Source organism: Erythrolamprus reginae, chromosome 2 (genome assembly GCF_031021105.1).
Source record: "Erythrolamprus reginae isolate rEryReg1 chromosome 2, rEryReg1.hap1, whole genome shotgun sequence".
Classification (NCBI taxonomy): domain Eukaryota; kingdom Metazoa; phylum Chordata; class Lepidosauria; order Squamata; family Dipsadidae; genus Erythrolamprus; species Erythrolamprus reginae.
The window spans coordinates 183,658,567-183,679,252 of NC_091951.1; the positions used below are offsets into that span (position 1 = coordinate 183,658,567).

The 20,686-nt window shown below is 40.1% G+C and overlaps 1 protein-coding gene across 1 annotated transcript in view; it reads left to right on the plus strand.

The window, feature by feature from the left end:
- The first annotated feature begins 2,244 nt into the window (after nt 1–2,244).
- TFCP2 (transcription factor CP2) overlaps nt 2,245–20,686 on the plus strand; it is a 54,986-nt gene continuing 36,544 nt past the window's right edge. The window contains exons 1-5 of the mRNA XM_070740715.1: nt 2,245–2,402; nt 3,375–3,622; nt 15,306–15,457; nt 18,469–18,545; nt 18,960–19,065. Coding sequence (XP_070596816.1) covers nt 3,501–3,622; nt 15,306–15,457; nt 18,469–18,545; nt 18,960–19,065 — 457 coding nt within the window. The 5' untranslated portion in view covers nt 2,245–2,402; nt 3,375–3,500. The remainder of the gene's footprint in view (nt 2,403–3,374; nt 3,623–15,305; nt 15,458–18,468; nt 18,546–18,959; nt 19,066–20,686) is intronic.

The following is a 20,686-nucleotide window of genomic DNA, read 5'->3' on the forward strand; positions in this document are numbered from 1 at the left end:
GACCAGCCGTGGTTTACCGGCATCAATTTCACATGATGGCTCAGAGAGAAACCGAGTCGATAAGCCAATTCACAACGCGGCTTCGAACGGTACTCGCTCAATGCAAGTTTCAAGATCCGGAAGCTCGCCTCACCGACGCCTTGATTTTCGGCATGAAGAACCACACAGTGAGAAGTAAACTCCTCACCGAAGATGAGCCGACTCTACAAACCGTAATCAAATTAGCGCAAACCGCGGAAGCAGCCGACGCAGCGGCAAGAGAATTAAAAGAGCACGGAAGGCGAGAAACCATTGCCAAAATCGACGCCGAGTCTCCCAGCGCCATGGGAACAGACGTCCGCGGCCAGCTAACTAGCAACGGGGACGACTGCCTCCTCCTGCAAGACCAACCGAGACACCCTAGAGCTACTCATCCAGCCCCCTGCGCGGGCTGCCGGGGAAATCACCAGCGCCATCGATGCCCGTTCCGCGACACCATTTGCCGCCGTTGCAACCGGAGAGGCCACATCGCCATCGCATGCAGGGCAACGGCACCAGAAGAAACTTTTGCCACACAACAATACCAGCGACCCCAAAACCACCCCCCCCAATCGCGAGAAAGGAGACCGTTCCGCAACTCGGGTCAAAGGAATTACCCCACCGCTAACCGAGACTACAATAGAGGTAACTCTCAATATTCCGTGAATAACACGGCAACCAAAAAGGGGGCTAAAATTGTTATCTCGTTGTTGCTAAATAACCAGCCTTGCTCAATGGAACTAGATACGGGTTCGAGATATACCATCATGCCCTGGGAAAAATTTAAGCTATATATGCCTAATGTGTCTGAGGCTGACCTAATTCAAACCTCTTTGGTGATCAGAGACTTCCAAGGGGGGGTAATCTCGGTCCTGGGAACTGCAAATGTACCTATTGTATTTAAGAATGTCAAATGTACCCTTCCCATGCTTATTGTGACGGGGGCCAAACACTCCCTGCTAGGGCTAGCATGGATGGAACCGTTGGGGATTGAAATTTCGGGTGTGTGTAATGTAAACTGTGATATTATGCCTAACTTTGTGAAAGAGTTCCCTGAAGTGTTCAGCCCCACCTTAGGATCGTATAAGGGAACCCCCATATCTTTCTCTATTGACCCCAAGGTCCCACCAGTTAGACTGAAACCTCGCAGGGTTCCCCTCCCGCTTCTCCCCAAGCTAGACTTACAGCTGGACAAACTCATTAGTCAAGGTATCTTGGTCCCTGTGGAACAGGGGCCATGGGAAACTCCCATAGTGACACCCCTGAAGCCAGATGGCTCCTTAAGAGTTTGCGCTGATTACAAATCAACCCTGAATAAGGCACTCCAACACCACCCCTACCCCATTCCGGTTGTGCAACAACTCTTACACTCCCTGGGGGAAGGGAAAAGGTTCGCAAAGATCGACCTGGCGCAGGCTTACCAGCAACTTCCGGTCGATGAACAAACAGCAAACGCTCAAACAATTGTAACGCACAGGGGGGCTTTCAAATGCACGAGGTTACAGTTTGGGGTGAGCATAGCCCCAGGGATATTCCAGAGCATCATGGAACGCCTATTGTCAGGGGTAGATGGGGCCATCCCATATTTTGATGACATCTTAATTGCAGGGGAAAACCAGGAACAAGTGAACAAAAGAATAAGGGAAGTACTTAAGAGGCTACAGGACAAAGGGTTACGAATCAAGCCTGATAAATGTGTCTGGGGAACTAACAGTATTGAATTCCTAGGATATAAAATAGATAAGGAAGGTATTTTGGATTGCCTAATTAAATATATTTAAGATTATTTATGTATGTATGTGTTTGTTTGTTTGTTTATGCATGCATGCATTCATTCGTTCATTTAATTAATGGTACATATACAGTACATATACTTGAGCATCCATAATCTTATGCTAAATTTAGGGAACTACCGGTAGTCCCACCGAACCCTCTCCATCCGACTGCTTTGACTGACTTCCCCTCAATGCAGGATGCCTGCTGCCCCATCAACCTCGCCTATCCCACTCGCACCCGCGCCCTCTTCCACCTACCCAGCCCAGGCTTCTAAAACCAGCCCCTCAGGAACCTGGGTAAGCCCCGCCCCTTCTCTCTTACTTCATCCCCTCAAGGCTCCGGCTCGGCCTGGAAAGGGGGCGGGGGGAAGAGAAAGACGGCGCTTCCGTCTCGCGATTCGATTGGCCAAGCGGAAGAAGGGGCGGGGAAGACGAGCCCCGATTGGCTGGAGGCAGCCGAGGGAGGGGGCGGAGACCGGCGCGGTAAGCCCGGCTGGCTGGGCTGCTGCATGTTAGCGGCGTCCTCCTCCTCCTCCTCTTCTCTTTTTTTTTTCCCCTTTCCCCCGTCTGCCTCCATGTTGAGTGGATCTCGGGGCTGCGGGAGAGAAGGTGCCTAGTTCGCTTTGGGGGCTGGATGGGGAGGCTGTTTCCGCGCTCCTTCAGACCGGGATCTTGCTGCGCTCGGGGGCTTTTATTTTTTGCTTTTTTCCCCCCTGCCTGGGCTGGAACGCTAGAGGCGCCTGGGCAGAATAGGTGCACGCATGCATGCCAAGGCGGGGGTCGGATGGCTAGCGATAGCGCTGCCCGGAAGCGTGGGTGGCTTTGGGGGCCTGGGGAGTAGGAAGGCTCCGTTTGCGGGAGTTCCGACACGGCTGGGTAAATCCAGATCCCCGGGAACCTTCTGTGGGACGTAGGATCGATGGGACCCCCTCGTCGGTGTCTGGCTCCTCTTGAGTAGAATCGGGACAAGATCCCGCCCGGGGTGCCCGACTTTGGGAGGGTTGTCAAAAAGAGGTCCCGGTGCCTTTGCTTTCTTGGGGGGGGGGGGCGATGATAGTGTCTCTTTATGGAGGGCAATCCGAGAGAAGCAGGAAATCTGGAGGAGGGCGATCGGGGAGCAAATCTGCCCCCCCCCCCGTTCCTTATTGGAAACAGGAGGAGCCCTTGCAAAACTTTTTTTTTTAAAAAAAGAGTTTTTGCGGAGTAAAGGAGGTTGTTAATAGTTTGCAAACTAAGAGTTGCAAATGCTGCCACAATGGTGCCCACGCATGTTTGCCCAACATGTGGCAGAACATTTTATGCCTGTATGGGCCTCACAGACGCCTCGATGACAACCTGTTAGATGTCAAGGTCCTCTTTGAACACGATGGATGAACATCATCACAAAAGTGATGTGAGCCGCTCCGAGTCCTCGGAGAGGGGTGGCATACAAATCTAATAAATTATTATTATTATTTTATTATTATTAAAACACCGGGATAAGGGGCAGTTGCGCCTAAGAGAACTGCATGTGTGAGTGAAGGAAAAGAGGTTTCCCACGCTTTCCACACCTTAACCGGTTTTGGTGTTTTGTCTTCCAAGAGGTGGTTCTGGAGTGGGCATGGTGGCCGGACCCCCGACGGCGGCGGCATCCTAGTGTGCCTTGGGAGACTCCGGAGGAGTTGCTTCTCTATCCTTAGCTAGCCACCTGCTGAAACGTCTTCAAACATGGCTTGGGCTCTGAAGCTGCCCTTAGCGGATGAGGTCATCGAGTCAGGCCTCGTTCAGGATTTTGATGCCAGCCTTTCTGGCATTGGCCAAGAACTAGGTGCTGGTGCGTACAGTATGAGGTAAGTCGAGGAGGTGCTTTTGCCTATTTTTTTTTCCCAGAGAGCTTTGCATGATGGGGAAATGCTGCACCCAAAAAGATGGAGCTGGGAATGTTCTGAGTGACATCACGTGGAGGAGGTGTGGTTGGAGCAAATATGCATTTACACCCTATAACCAACTGGATCACGCTTGGCTATACAAAAGTGGGGAGTATCTGATCTAGTTGGTTGTAAAATGTAGAACCCATGCCATTCCCTGTTTGCACCATGTAGTGATGGGTGGAAAGTGATAGTTGTGTGCTCTTTAAAATGGTGGGTGAGTTGCATATTGCGTTCAGTCATGTGCCTCAAAGTTGATCCTGCCAAAATGTTTATTTTATTTATTAATTTATTCGATTTTTATGCCGCCCTTCTCCTTAGACTCAGGGCGGCTTACAACATGTTAGCAATAGCACTTTTTAACAGAGCCAGCATATTGTCCCCATAATCTGGATCCTCATTTTACCCACCTTGGAAGGATGGAAGGCTGAGTCAACCTTGAGCCGGTGATGAGATTTGAATCACTGACCTGCAGATCTACTGTCAGCTTCAGTGGCAATTTACCTGCTGCGCCACCCCGGTTGCGTCACCCCAGCTGTGTTTGTAGCATGATGGGGTTTCTTGTAGTAAAGTGGTCCCCAACTTTTCCAACTTTGTGGACCAGTGTGGTGGAGGAGATGTTAGAGGAAATGTTTATGTGCAAGTGGCAGGTGTGCGTATGTGCAGCTCCATTTGTGAGAGTGGCGAGCAAATGATGCTGTTTGCCTGGCCCTGTGGACCATTACTGGACTGTGGCCCGGGGATTGGGGAGTTTGTATAAATTTGTAATACGGTATTCTAGGAAATGAAAAAAATGACCATGTTATATGATGAACAAACTTGGAAATTTTAGTCTTGATTTCAGTTCAGCCTCCTATTTGAAGTAATTCAACCTATTGGCAATAAATCTGGTTGAAAAACAAATATTTTTTTCTTAATTATGGTTACCTTGCACTTCTTTCCTCAATGTGTCTTAATGCCCTCATAACAGTGCATAGAACAAACTCTCGCTTTAAAAGTGTGTACTGGTGAAAGTTTTATGGAGCACATAACAAAGTACACCTCCTCTTTCCTACATACTTTCATTGCGTAAATAACCAAATTAAAATGTTTCATAACTAAAGGAGTTTTTATTTAATTTAGTATATAGCTCCCTAACTTTTTTGTAAATAGAAGAAACCTTCAGTCCTGCAGGCTATCAGTTTGAGCAAAACTATTTAAAGAAGGGAGAGCATGTCAGCAGTTTCTTTTTTATGAAGTAATATCCACATTTAAACCTTGTAAGTCAAGGATTTTTTTGTTCACTTAGTTTATATTTATAGGATTTGCTTCGTTTCCACGGATAAAACAATTTCAGAGTCAAGTAGGATGTTAATATAAAAATATTAACAGTAAAAAAAGAAGTGAAACCCTTAACTGTACACCTAGGAGGAAAAGCATAATAAACACAATAGTGTTAATATAGAATGGTGTGCTAATTTATTTCACAGAATCAAAAGCGTAATGCCCCTTTGATTGTTGGTGTGTTGGTAATAAAACTGCTGTGAGCACAACTATTTCTATTGGTTGGATGCATATATTGTGTTGAGCCATAATATAGTTTGGTTGAATAAGCCATTTATGTTAAGTCAGTAACAATACTGGATTATAATTCTAAAATCAATAAGACAACAAGCCATTATTTCCAATTTTGCTTTATTGTCCTAAAAATATAATTCAATTAGTGAATGGGAACGGATGTTCCATGTTTATTCCTAGATTTAATTGAACATGGTTTGTGCCTTTTTCAAAAAGTTCTTTTGCGTTAAGCAAAACTTTTTATTTAAATAAATCCATTTATGTTTGGGTCACAAAAAATAAGCTGTAGACTTAGAACTCTGAAAAACTGACATTCCATCTCTCTTTTTTTGTACATCTGCAAGGTCGAGTCTTGGGTTGTTGTCATTATCTACCCTGGTTGATTAGATATTTCATGCAATATACTTGCACTGAATCCAGGAAAAATAAAGATGAAAGTTCTGCTCACATAACCTAAAAAAGGGAGTTTCCTAAATACTAAGGAAGGTGTAAGCATTGTGGTATCTACAGATGCCATCCTGGACTTGCATATCTGCAGTTTTACAACAGAAATCAGGCTGCTTCCAAAAAACCATAAAACGTTCCTGTGTAACTGGTTTATGCCATCTGATATATATGACACTGCCAAGAAGGACATAGACTTTGAAAAAGTCTGATTTTATTACAGTAGTCTGTATGTCCATTTAAGAATGTGCTTGTGCAGGCTGGTCGTTAGACTGTAAAAGAAAGTCTTTTGAAGTGTATTCCCTGGGAAGAGCCATGCTGTAGATTCAGTCTGAAGGAGGAGTACAGCATTGAGAAGATTCATGTTTATAGCAACAATCATTGGATGCCTGTTTACAAGAAAGAGAGACAATGGAAAACCCCAACTCTTGCCAGGTGCCCAGGCACGCACAATAGTGGCAAATGGCATCCCAGTACTTGCAGGTTGCCCTGGCTTGTTGTCCCCCGCAATTGGAGCATGGCTTGAGTCTCTGATTTTCAGCTCCCTGACATCATTCCATCTGGAAGACTTCCACCTCGCTGTCATCGGGGGGCTGTCCTGGCACCGATTTTCATGTACAGCCAGTGCCGCTTTTTGAGGTGCTAATGATGGCACCGTGTGCCTATGCAACATATCGATGCTTCTGTGGTTCTTGTTTCATTCAGGGCTGTTTGCAGTGTCAAGTTGGACTTGGCAAGCAATCACTGCTGTAAGCACAGGTCTTGCACCCTGCAGATCAGTTCATCTAGTAGTGGTATCGGAACTCGCAATGGGTGGCAGCCTTCCTGAGTGCAATGGGTGGCAGCCTTCCTTGGTTAATAGAGTCACCCTCCTTCAATAGTATTTGGTGGAATTTGTGCAGTCTGACCATCTTGGAGGGCACCAGAGCGTAGTGAGTCTGCAGCATGTTCTGTAGTGCCTGCCAGGGACTACCCTGGCGTTGGCTCTGACAGGGACTTCGCCATATGGAAGACTTCACAGCTGCAGTAGCTGAGAAACAGGGCTCTCTTCCTATTGTCTGTCAGGCCGCTGAGGTTGTTTGCCTTCAGAAAACATTTGAACCAAGCCATGTAAGACCTCAGTTCTCCTTTGCCGGTTTGAAGGGTGTTGACACGTGGAAAGCTGACATCTTGGCTTATGCGCTTTGAATTTTGCCGTGCAAAATGGTCGCCATTCCCCTTGGACTGGCTCTTCGGTGTCTTCTTTCAGCTCTTTTTGGTCAGCCTTCTTCAGAATCTTATCTTCGTCTCCAGTTGTTGTGTCCTGGGACTGAAGAGGCTTGAGAGAGACTTAAGACAACAGCTCTTTATTTCAACTATGTACAAGATCCAGCAGAGAGCCAGTCTGACAGCTAGCCTTTATTTAGGGAGCTGTTATATGGCTTAACCAATCAGCAGCCTCCATTTTCCCGCTTGAATGGAGGACCTGGTTGTAAACATGCAGTCTGGATAGCTAACAAAAAGCAAAGCTCTTTATAGGGCTGCAAGGTGGGAAGTCCAGGGATCTGTTTTGCTAGCTAATTTGGAGTAGCTAGGCCGATTTTTGGGATGAGTTCTGTTGTTTGGTAAAATGGGCCTTTTCAGAAGGGCAGCAGAAGTTCATTGTGAAGGAGATGGAATTTTGAAGTCATCGGTTGATGGAAGATGGAATGATTGCTATGTTGCATGTTCCTTGAAAGTGCTGCCCTTGGGCTATACATGAGCTGGTGAGGAAGTTTATGTTCTTTATTTTGATGGGATTGCAGGGAACAGATCTTGATCATGCCCAAAAACGGAAGAAAAGGGTGCAACTTCATTTTTCTTTGTTAGGTTTATTTTCTCCATGCTAACTTCAGAAAGAATAGATAGGCATCCATAGGACATGCAAACAGAAGCTTCTTTCTTCTATGCCAGGGGTGTCAAACTCAAGGACCGCGGGCCAAATCTGGCCCACGGGGTGCTTAGATCTGGTCCACGGGGCTACCCTGGAAATGGCGAAGGATCGACCTGCAGGGGCTCTGCCAGGGAAAACGAAGCTCCTGCAGAGGGCTGCAGGATTACCCCAGCTCTGCATGATCCATCATAGGTGCCCCCAACACAAGAGCCGTCGAGCTGGCCAACCCCCCCACCCCCCACCCCCCAGGTCAAATAAAATCTTGATGTGGCCAGAGAAATTGAGTTTGACATCCCTGTTCTGGGCTCTTTTTTCCCCCTTCAACAAATGTATTAGAGTAACAAAAATGTTAAAATCAAATGCAGTAGTACTCAAGGGTTTTGAATTCTCAATATTTGTGCATAAATATAATCTAAAACATGATCTGTTCTCGACATAAGTCCTAAAACTAAATAAGCTGAACTGAATAAAAATAAATGAGTTTAACTCATTTAATGAGTTTGCTTCAATAAATGAGTCAAAAAGGTTTATTTCTTTATTGAGGAAAATGATCCAAGGCGTCACATTTGTAAGTGTTTTGACTCCATGGTTACATTGGATTTTCTCTTTATCTAATATAGGACCTTTGTGGAAAATAAATCACCTTTAGGTCATGTTTGTGCAGAAACATTAAAAATTCAAAAAGGTTCACAAACTCTTAAGTACTACTCCGTATCTCAATGCCACATTATGCATAGCAATAGAAGAAGTTTTTAAGATGTTGGATAACCACCTGTCTGAACTAGTGTAGTTTCCTGCCTAAGCAGGGTGTTGGACTAGAAGACCTCCAAGGTCCCTTCCAACTCTGTTGTTGATGATGATGATGATGATGATGATATTATTATTATTATTATATAATCAGCATTTTTAGTTAAATCTGGAGGGCAGCTAATATGTAGCACAATGACTAATAAATGGCTACTGTTCTACAAGAATAAGAGAATTCTAACAAAAACATTAAAACCAATAGACAATTAATGAAAGAATTGTAAGAAACTAAACTGCAATTAAATCTAATAGAGACGAAGAGTTACAGAAGAAGATAAAATTTGCCAAATTGAAGAATTTTGAACATGTAAATAAAATCTGGGAAATTATTATCTTATTAACTAAAAAAAAGAAACTCAAAGAATATTAGTAATTTAAAAAGGGCCCAAATTGTTAACTGAAGACCAGAAATAATAGGAGAATTAACCACTTTGCAATAGTGGCAAATATCTGGATTTCGGGTATAGAATGAGGTTGAGGGTTCATTCTCCAAGCTTGTCAGTTGGTTTCCAAATGTTCCATCACCAAGCTAGGTAACATCTTCAGAGAATAATTAGGCTCTAAAAGCAATGTTGATGGAATTGCTATCAATAAATACAGTATATCAAGAAGTGGTTCGTCAAATAATACAATGACCAATGTAGGGAAATATTAAGTACACCTATAGCTGTTCAAAAACCAAAAACTGCAATAAAACAAATTGTGAAAAACAGCAGACTCACATGGGCTGATAGTTCTTCCTTGAATTCTTTATAATACTGAGCTATCAGAATATTTTCAAATACAATAAAATTAAAGAAACAAAGGTAATAACTCCAACAGGGAGACCAGGGTAGAGCTCATATAAAGAAGGGAATTACCGTGAGAAACCACAATCATATTCAGTAGGCCAATTTTCTTGTTACATATAATGTATACAATTAGATTATAGGTTTTTCCTATTATCTGATAGAAATGTATTTCAGGCACTATACAGACTGACCAAACTGGTTTCATTCCTAAAGAAAAGCATAAAGGATAACAGAAAAGCCATAATCAACATCAGAGAACATAAGAAATAAAAAAAGAATGCTGCCCTAATTTTCTTAGATGCAAAAAAAGCCTTTAATAATTTGTTGATGCCAGCGGGTTCTGAATAAAATGGAACCCAGAGAACATTTCAAGCTTCAGTTAAAAGTACATATTAATGGCAAAAAGCAAAATTTACAGCTCATGGAGTGCCCTCAGCAGATTTTTTAATGTCAGTACAGGAACAAGGCAAAGAAGTCAATTTTCTTCTTTGATTTTTGCATTAGAAATACTGGCAGAAAAAAAGATCTCAGGTAACAAACAAATAAACCTCAAAACCCATGGACTGAAATATAAGCTTAAATATTTATATAGAGAATGTAATATTAATTCTTACAGAACCACAAATATCAAAACAGCAGCTTATGAACATAATCCATAAATGGGGAGGATATTTGGAATATAAAATTAGGGTTCAATAAACAAAAGTAATTTAAAGATTTTTAACACAAGAAGGAATTTTTTGCAACCCCCCCCCCCCCCCAAAAAAAACCCCTTCCTGGTTGTTAGCCCACTCAGCAAAATAACTTAGTTTGCACTTAATAGGAAACAATCAAGAAACTTGTTAGAATAACACTGTCAGATTATAGCAAAAGATTTAAAAAGATCTTGAAAAGTGGAACAACCTAAAACTGTCTTCGTTAAGATTAATTGCAATAATTCAAATGAATGTTTTACTGAAGATAAATGATCTATTTAGTCAGAGTTTCCAAGAGAACTTTAGAAGAATGGCAAGATAGAGTCAGTAAATTGATATGGAGTGGGGAAAGTTCTAAACAAAAGAATTTTGTAAGACTTTAAACCAGAGGTGTCAAACTTGCGGGCCAGATGCATCACGTGCTGGCCACGCCCACCCCCATTTAAGCAAAAAGGGAAAAGTCATGTGATGAAAACGTGACACCCGAGTTTGACATCCATCCCTTACAGAGTCAGGATTTTATTATAAAATACTATAGCAGTCTGCCTATCTTGATTAACAGAGTTGGTACACAGCAGAATGGCAATTTTGGAAGGTGCTAGTTCAGTTAATGAAGTTCATAGACTATTATTATTAATAATAATAATAATAATAATTTATTAGATTTGTATGCTGCCCCTCTCCGGAGATTTGGAGCAGCTCACAACAATCACAACAATATACAAATCTAATGTTTAAAAATAAAACAAAACATTTAAAAAACCCATCAATAAGAACCATACAATACAATCATACCATTCACAAAAGCTATATGGTAGAAGATACAAAATAAGATAAGGTAGAAAGATACAAAGGAGGATAAAAAATAAAAAAAGAACAGGCAAAGCTTGATAAAACTAATAAGACCAACATTCGCACCCTTAGCTGCTATTTCAAATGCTTTTCATGGTTGGAGACAGCTATAGCAAAAGGAAGGTAATTTCATATGTTGATGCAGAGAACCTTTGACTTAACCACAGTACATTTAGCGACTGGTGGAAATTACAACATTGCTTAAAAAAGTGATTTATGACCATTTTTTACTCTTATGACCATTATAGCGGCCCTGGGGTCACGTCATCACCTTTTGTGACCTTCTGACAAGCAAAGTCAATGGGGAAGCCAGATTCACTTAACAACCATGCTACTGCAGTGATTCACTTAACAACTGTGGCAGGAAAGGTCATAAGATGGGTCAAAATTCATTTAACTGACTCGCTTAGCAATATAAATTTTGGGTTCAGTTGTGGTTGTAGGTTGAGAGTAAGTTGTATAGTCTACTTAAGATTCTATGAATTTAAAAACACAGCAAGAATTCAAAATTATGAAAAGAGCCTGAAATCTATAGCGGTGAGAGAAAGTTGTGAACTCTAACTATTTGTAATCCATAATTTAGACTGAATGAGTTGACAGCCTATTAATTTAGATTCACAATACAAAATACAATAGTTTGAACTCCACTTAAAGGATCCAATTTATTGTTTACATATTACTACTGGTATATAATGTACTAACACATTACTATCATGGAACAGTAGCAAAGAATAATGTTACAATGAAAGGACTTATCTTCATATACACTGCTCAAAAAAATGAAGGGAACACTTAAACCACACAATATAACTCCAAGTAAATCAAACTTCTGTGAAAGCAAACAAGCAACACTGAATGACAATCAATTTCACATGCTGTTGTGCACATTCAACTTTGTACAGAACAAAGTATTCAATGAGAACATTTCATTCATATCTAGGATGTGTTATTTGAGTGTTCCATTTATTTATTTATTTTAGCAGTATATTTCATTATAATCACCTTTTCTACAAATTATTGTGCTGTTGCTTGCCATGGAAGGGCTGGGCTGGGCAAAGAGCTACTGGTATATAGAAACTGGTTTTACATTTAGAACTTTGGATATCATTTACTGGTATTACCTTGATTATTGTTGACCAGATTAATTTTTAATTCACATTTTAAAGTAATTATGTATCTGGGATGAAGGGGGAAAATTGAGAGTAGCAGAGATTTACCTAGTAGGAATACCTTCATGTTTGGCCATAGCAATATCATAGAATATAAGATATAAAAGAACCTTGGTGTTACAGTAGTTAGAGTGCAGTACTGCAAGCTACTTCTGCTGATCACCAGCTGCCAGCAGTTTGGCAGGTCAAATCTCAGTAGGCTCAAGGTTGACTCATCCTTCCAAAGTCAATAAAATGAGGACCAAGATTGTTGGGGGCAATATGCTTACTCTCTGTAAACTGGTTAGAGAGGACTATAAAGCACTGTGAAGTGGTATAGAAGTCTAAGTTTAAATGCTAACAATGTATATATTTTGTACAAATAATCTAGTTACAATTCCAAAATTATTCTTAAAAATGAAATAAAGATGTGCACCAAGTAGAGCTATAATATAGTACTGACCTCCTGCTAACTTATTTATTGATATTCGTAGAAAGGCATCATTGCTCTATGATGTGGTTGATGTCCAATGTAAATTCAACTACATCCAGAAATAAGTGTCATGCAGTTCACCGTATCATTTTTGTTATTGAAAGAATGGTAGGTTGTGATTATTGGATATGTCATTTCATTCTTCAAGAAAATCAATATTTCTTTTTAAAACAGCATTCCTTTTAAGATAGGAAAGTTGATGTACTTTACAAGAGATGGGGAGATATAGGCCAGTGTTTCCCAACCGTGGCAACTTGAAGATATCTGGACTTCAACTCCCAGAATTCCCCAGCCAGCAAATGCTGGATAGGGAATTCTGGGAGTTGAAGTCCAGATATCTTCAAGTTGCCAAGATTGGGAAACACTGATATAGGCAACAGCCAAGATTCAATCCTTAAAGCTCCATGTGAAAAGCTTGAGACATGTCGTTTGTTAGCTTTGGATTAGATCAGGTGACAAGCAGCCTCACAGTTGACATTGAATCCTGTTTTGACAACTTCCAAGGTTTCTTCGAATGCACCCTCAAACTTTGATTTACAATTGTTTCGAAAAGTTTTAATATAAGGCTTAACATAGTTAAAATTAAATCAAGAAGTACTCCAGTTCTCAAAAAGAAGAGAAAGAGACTACATATTATTTGTTTGGTAGGGTCTTAACTACTTAGTAGTATCATTGTCCTACCGGAAGTGAGCTTTACTATGCTCAAAAGATTAGATATAGACTCTGGTCACTTAAAATTGCGTGGTCCAACCATTATGTCTTGGGGAACGTATTTACTTAATGGGTTTTCTTATAGAGTTAATACACTCACTGTGATTTATTTGTAAACTATGAGTAAATTATGGTTTAGCTTAACGCGCCATCTCAAACTTCAAGCATCTGGTCAATTTAAACAGTAACATGGCAGGTATGTGTATCATGATTAATGGGAAAATATGTACCTGCACATTTCATTTAGAAATTAGACCTATAAAAAGTAGGTCTCTACTTTTCTTCCAGGAAATGATTTGATTTGATTTTTGATTTGATTTTATTGGATTTGTATGCCGCCCCTCTCCGTAGACTCGGGGCGGCTAACAACAGTAGTAAACAGCATATGACAATCCAATATTAAAACAGTTAAAAACCCCTATTGTAAAACCAACAGACATACAGACATACCATGCATAAAATTGTAAAGGCCTAGGGGGAAAGAGCATCTCAATTCCCCCTGCCTGGCGGCAGAGGTGGGTTTTAAGAAGCTTACGAAAGGCAAGGAGGGTGGGAGCAATTCTAATCTCTGGGAGGAGTTGGTTCCAGAGGGCCGGGGCCGCCACAGAGAAGGCTCTTCCCCTGGGTGCGGCCAAGCGACATTGTTTAGTTGACGGGACCCAGAGAAGACCCACTCTGTGGGACCTAACTGGTCACTGGGATTCGTGCAGCAGAAGGCAGTCCCTGAGGTAGTCTGGTCCGGTGCCATGAAGGGCTTTATAGGTCATAACCAACCAAATCCTGTCCCTCAAAATATTCTGTCCCAGGGATATAGCATTTGAGAGAGTAACAGATTTTTATGTTTATATTTACCGGTAGCTTGAATGGCAACGCCCAGGGAGGAGGTATCTTGCTTTTGTGTGTACTGAGCCAAGACTTTTTACATGCCAGCAAGGAAAGAGAGTGTTGTATGAAAAATAAACAGTAGGTCTTAATGAAGGTTTAGATACTAGGAAAAATTAATGTTTTGCAGTAGATCTACCCAAAATTACTTCTACAAAACTAAATGAAAATGTTTCTAGGTAAGTCTTTTGTGACTCTCTACCACTCATTTTAAAACTTTATTGCATTTGACTGAGAAGGAATAAAGAGCAGGGAAAAATAATTAATTTTGTTAGTTTTTAATTTTGTTCCCTCAACGTCATTCCTTATAGCTTCCTGGTGGAGTGAATGCCCGGTTTTTGCCATGTGTTGATTTCTAGCTTGTGTGGGAAGTTATCCCAGAAGTTTTTACTCTAAATATGCACATGTGCTTGCTTTTTGTCCAACTCATTGTTTTAGTATAACTTGATCATCTGTATAAACATAAGTACTTTTGAATTCGGATTGCTCATACATGTATTTGTGAAAATGGTTCTGCTTTCTTGATCTCTTACTTTCTGTACTGGATGCTGATTTGCTTGGAACAAATTGTAGTATTGTGCTGGGATTCTAAAATTGAGGAGATTTCTTTCACTATTAGTAGTATTAGCATTAATAGTAGGGAAATTGTGGATGGGTCTGTTTCAAAGTAGATTTGGAACACAAGCACCCATAGTACTATGGTGAAGAAATAGTTCCTAGTAATCCGCATTAATTTCCTGAAGGGTAGGAAGAATTTTATATCATTTTTTTTTGCAGCATCAACATTGGGGCATCATTCTTAAGTTGCTATGCCTTACCCAGAATAAAGACATAAATGTTCCTGGATATGCAGCATGTAGTTGAGTTATGAAAAAACCTCTTTTGACTAATGACTTTATCCTGAGAGGTTGTCAAATGTATTGTTTATTTGAAATGAAGTATCAACATATCTGTAGCATTAAAATCTCAGAGGTTGAATGAATGTCTCCTTGTTTAAATGAATATCTTCTCTGGATTCATAGCAAAAATGCTTCTGAGCCTTTCTAGTTAGGAAAACCTGATTTAGATAAAGCAGAAAATGGCCTGGGTTTTAAAACCCATACATCCTTCCCGAAAGGATTTATTCGATAGGTAAACCTAGATATGTAACAATATGCGGCATTCCTTTTGTTCTTTTATTCCGTTTAAGACATTCTTCTTTTAATGTACTAAATCATTTGTTTAATTGTCAACTAAAGAGACTTACTGTAATTTTAAAGGCTTTCGGTAAAACAAACAAAACAAAGTAGTCTGACCATGCATTTGTTTTGTAGCGATGTCCTTGCCTTGCCCATCTTTAAGCAAGAAGAATCCAGCTTGCCTACTGACAATGAGAACAAAATTCTGCCCTTTCAGTATGTATTGTGTGCTGCCACTTCTCCTGCTGTAAAACTTCATGATGAAACCCTCACCTATCTCAATCAAGGTAAGCTACATTTCTCCTTTGCTTTATAGTTCTGGGTTCATATTAGTGTAAGCTGGCTGCTGAAACTAATTTTAATAAAATCTAAAATTCCAACAGGAAGGGCAAACAACAAACAGGTTTTTTTTAATTGAATTGAAATTCTTATATACAATTGTCCAGTAAAACTCTCAAGACATTTTACAGTAAAGCTTAAAAAAAATAGTTGGAAACACAAGAATCCTAGGCATGAGTATTTGATGTGATTCATGGACTTGGAAATAACTGACAATTGCCTAACAATGTGCAATTTATAATCTCACAGTCAGTTTAACCTTGATTACTGTCAAATGAATCTCAACTTTGATAAACCTTAATTTATGTGGTACTTTGTGTATTCATCTAACTTTTGATACTCCCCACATATTTATGCAGCTAGTTTGAAAAAGGTTGGTGATAATTCCGGTAGGTGAAAAATGTCATTGGCATATTAACAATATTAGAAGTTTGTGGCTTTATTAGAAGTGACATTCAGTTAACATGACTTGCAAGTGAGCTACATCACTTTATAGTACAGTGATACCTTGTCTTACGAACGCCTCTTCATGCGAACTTTTCATGATACGAACCCGGTGTTTAAGATTTTTTTTGCCTCTTCTTCCGAACTATTTTCACCTTTGAACCCAAGCCGCCGCTGCTGGGATGCCCCGCCTCTGGACTTCCGTTGCCAGCTGAAGGCTCCCCTCTCTGGGAAACCCCACCTCTGGACTTCCGTTGCCAGCGAAGTGCCCATTTTTGCGCTGCGGGGATTCCCTTCATTTTTGCCGGCACTGCTTTGAATCCCAGTGAAGGGAGTCTCAGCGAAATCGCAGCATCGCAAAAACACGGAAGTCTGGAGGTGGGGTTTCCCAGGGAGGGGAGCCTCAGGGGAATCCCAGCAGCGCAAAAACGGGCGCTTCGCTGGCAACGGAAGTCTGGAGGTGGGGTTTCCCAGCGAGGGGAGCCTCAGCGAAATTGCAGCATTGCAAAAACACGGAAGTCCGGAGGTGGAGTTTTCCTGCGAGGGGAGCCTCAATAGCGCAAAAACGGGCACTTCGGCTGGCAATGGAAGTCCGAAGGTGAGGATTCCCAGTGGCGTAAGGCAAAAGGGGTGAGTTTTGGGCTTGCACGCATTATTCGCTTTTCCATTGATTCCTATGGGAAACATTATTTCATCTTACAAACTTTTCACCTTACGAACCTCGTCCTGGAACCAATTAAGTTCATAATACAAGGTATCACTGTATCTTGTAATTGGATCAGTGTAACTAGAGAGGTAAAAGATTCGTTGATATCCCTGTTTTTTACATTTCTCTTGGTTTAATTACAATTCAGTGGAACATAAATGACCATTAAATTTCAAGTCATTGGTGGTTCATCAAATTCAGACCTAACGAGAAGCGTAGATTATTCTAACAGGAGTATATAGTGATAGAGATATACTTTCACACAAAACGGCCCTTTTTTATTGCTTCTTATACATTCTTGAGACAGTCAGTTGCTTACTTGTTCTTACTGACTGAGACAGCCAATTCTTTTTTGTTTAAGGCATAATTGCAAATACCGTATATACTCGAGTATAAGCCGAGTTTTTTAGCCCCAAAAATGGGCTGAAAAACACAGCCTCGGCTTATACTCGGGTCATTGACAAAGTCACCACACGAGGGCGCCATTGCTTGAGCCAGAGCGAGGAGGCACCAGCTTTTGTCCCTTCTCCCACGCCGTAGTTCCTCTCCCTAACTCAAGCAAAGAAGGCAGCCATTTGCAATGGTGAGTCGGATTAAAAAGGCCCCCTGCTGTCAGATTCTCCTCCCCCTCCTTTGAAAGGATTTAAACTGTTTAAAAAATGGTATTTTGTGGTAGTTGCTGTCCTTGCTTGGATAGGATCTAATAATGTGTTATGAGGCAGAGCTAGACAGGAATTCTTTTTCTATCTTTCTATCTATCTATTTTTCTATCTATCTATTTTTCTATCTATCTATTTTTCTATCTATCTATCTATCTGTATCTATTTCTTTCTATCTATCTATCTATCTATCTATCTATCTATCTATTTTTCTATCTGTCTGTCTGTCTATCTTTCTATCTATATCTATCTATCTATCTATCCATCCATCATCTATCTGTATCTACAGTATTTCTATCTATCTATTTTTCTATCTAACTATTTTTCTTTCTATCTATCTATCTATCTATCTGTATCTATTTCTATCTATCTATCTATCTATCTATTTTTCTGTCTGTCTGTCTGTCTGTCTATCTATCTTTCTATCTATCTATATCTATCTATCTATCTATCTATCTATCTATTTCTATCTATCTATCTATCTATCTATTTTTCTGTCTGTCTGTCTGTCTGTCTATCTTTCTATCTCTATCTATCTATCTATCTATCTATCTATTTCTATCTATCTATCTATCTATCTATCTATCTATCTATCTATCTATCTATCTATCTATTTGGTTTTCTATGCTGATAACCTCAGAGCAGCTAATGCTGAAGCTCTTCTTTGGATACACTTATTTGTTTGTTTGTTTGTTTGTTTATTTATTTAATTGGATTTGTATGCAATCCCTCTCCAAGGACTCAGGGTGGCTCACAGCATATATAAAAACAGAACAATAATGTAAATCCAATTAATGATGAGAAGGAATCCAGTTTTGAAGGATTTTAACTCTTAGGTTTTAGCTTCCTGATCGAGCTACTTTTTTTACTTTTTAATTTATTGTTAATATTGTTAATTTGTTTACCCTCTTTTAAATTTACAGAGCTAGTTTACTGGTTTTCTTTAAAATAAATATTCTAAAACATGTCTCAATTAATGTAATTTTATTGTTTTCCATTTTTATAAGTTACCAGTAGCCACTGCATTTTCTAACCTCGGCTTATACTCGGGTCAATACGTTTTCCCAGTTTTTGTGGCAAAAAATTGGTGCCTCGGCTTATACTCGGGTCGGCTTATACTCGAGTATATACGGTATATTTTCTTTTTCAGGTCAATCTTATGAAATCAGAATGCTGGATAACAGGAAAATGGGGGAATTGCCTGAACTAAATGGGAAGCTTGTAAAGGTATGTAGTAATGATCTTCCCCGAAAATATGCGAGGGAAAACTTAATCAGATTTCCATAAACAGGTCTGCCAGGTAATAAATGGTAGTAAATTATGCAAAGTGATGTAGTCACTTACACCATTCCAACAAATCTTGTTGGTTGGTGATGTTAGAAATGGCAATTTTCTGAGCAGCAAAATGAAAGATTAGTGGTTGATAAATTATGTTCATAAGCCAGTGATGGATAGCCCTTGCTATTCAAAGCATATATATCATAAAGTTAATAAATAAGGCAGAGGATATTTGTGAGAGCATGTTTTTGGACAACGCTTCCAAGAATCATCTTGTCTCCAATCATTGATTAATTTTATTTTAAACCTACTTGCATTTCAGTGTGTTAATCATGCTCAATGGGAAGTCCTTTTGTTTCTTAGAGTATATTTAGAGTGGTGTTCCATGATCGGCGGCTGCAGTACACAGAGCATCAACAGTTGGAGGGCTGGAGGTGGAACAGGCCAGGGGACAGGATACTGGATATTGGTGAGTTTTTCTCCGGGAAATCTGCACTGCTATTATGCTACAGGTTTTGGAAAGCATTTTTTTTAACAGCTTACTTTCCATTAATGCTTTGGGGAAAGTAGTTTTTCTCCTTGGTTTGCATCACTATATTATTTTCCCATGGAATATTTATTTTTGATTGTTTGGACATAAGAACATAAGAAGAGCCGTGCTGAATCAGGCCAAATCCCATCGAGTCCAGCATTCTTTGTCACACAGTGGCCCACCAATTGTACAAAACCCTCCTTTTCCCTTGACCCCCAGCAAATGGTACCCAAGGGAATCTTGCCTGCCTCAAACAACATTGGACAAACTACCTTGTGTGATTTGCTCTGTGCTCTGTTCAGGCAGCATTATTGCTTGGCTTGCATTGTTTGGATGCTTGTGGCTAAAATTCCCTCTTTGCAGAATCAGAGATCTTTCTAGGTTTTTCTGGCTTCATATTCCTGTACTATTGATGAGTTGAAAGCTGCTTTAAATTAGAAAAGTATATCTTATTTCATTTGTGTATTTCCCCTAATTATTTAATTCAGGAGTGAAATCTAGCAGGTTCTGACAGGTTCCGGAGAACCTGTAGTGGAAATTTTGAGTAGTTCGGAGAACTAGCAAATACCACCTCTGGCTGGCCCCAGAGTGGGGTGGGAATGGAGATTTTGCAATATCCTTCCCCTGCCATGCCCACTAAGCCAAACCACACCATCTCACAGAACCGGTAGTAAAAAAAATTGGGGATTTCACCATTGATTTAATTCCTTACCTATAAAGAACAATCAGCGTGTTCTATATAGGTAAGGAATTATAGCAGCAATCCGGCATAAAATGTATCAGCATAAAACATATCAGGAAAAACTTAATGAACTCAATCTGTATAGTCTGGAGGACAGAAGGAAAAGGGGGAACATGATTGAAACATTTAAATATGTTAAAGGGTTAAATAAGGTCCAGGAGGGAAGTGTTTTTAATAGGAAAGTGAACACAAGAACAAGGGGACACAATCTGAAGTTAGTTGGGGGAAAGATCAAAAGCAACGTGAGAAAATATTATTTTACTGAAAGAGTAGTAGATCCTTGGAACAAACTTCCAGCAGACGTGGTTGATAAATCCACAGTAACTGAATTTAAACATGCCTGGGATAAACATAAGATAAAATACAGAAAATAGTATAAGGGCAGACTAGATGGATCATGAGGTCTTTTTCTGCCGTCAGTCTTCTATGTTTCTATATTTTTTGGCATGGATTGAATTTCTGAGTAAAGAATTCCAGTGTTTCTAGAGAAAGTTAAGATCTGTGTAAAATTCTTAACAAGTTTCTCCCTGTATCCTATTTCTACACAGTTGTGTTATGTGTAATCAATTGCTTTTGTTTTTATTTGAGAGTAACTTGACGAAAATATCCTTACAAGCTCTCTGTATACTAGTAATGCTGAATCTTTGCTAGCTCTCCATTAAGAAAGAAATAAAAATACTAGTTCTTACTTACAGATAGAAATCAGAGAGTTGAAATGTGAGAAAGCCTTGATAAGTTGGAAGAAACAAATCATGGCCACTTAAAATACAAGAATTTTTATTCAAATGATTTGAAGAATTTTCTATTCCTTCTTAA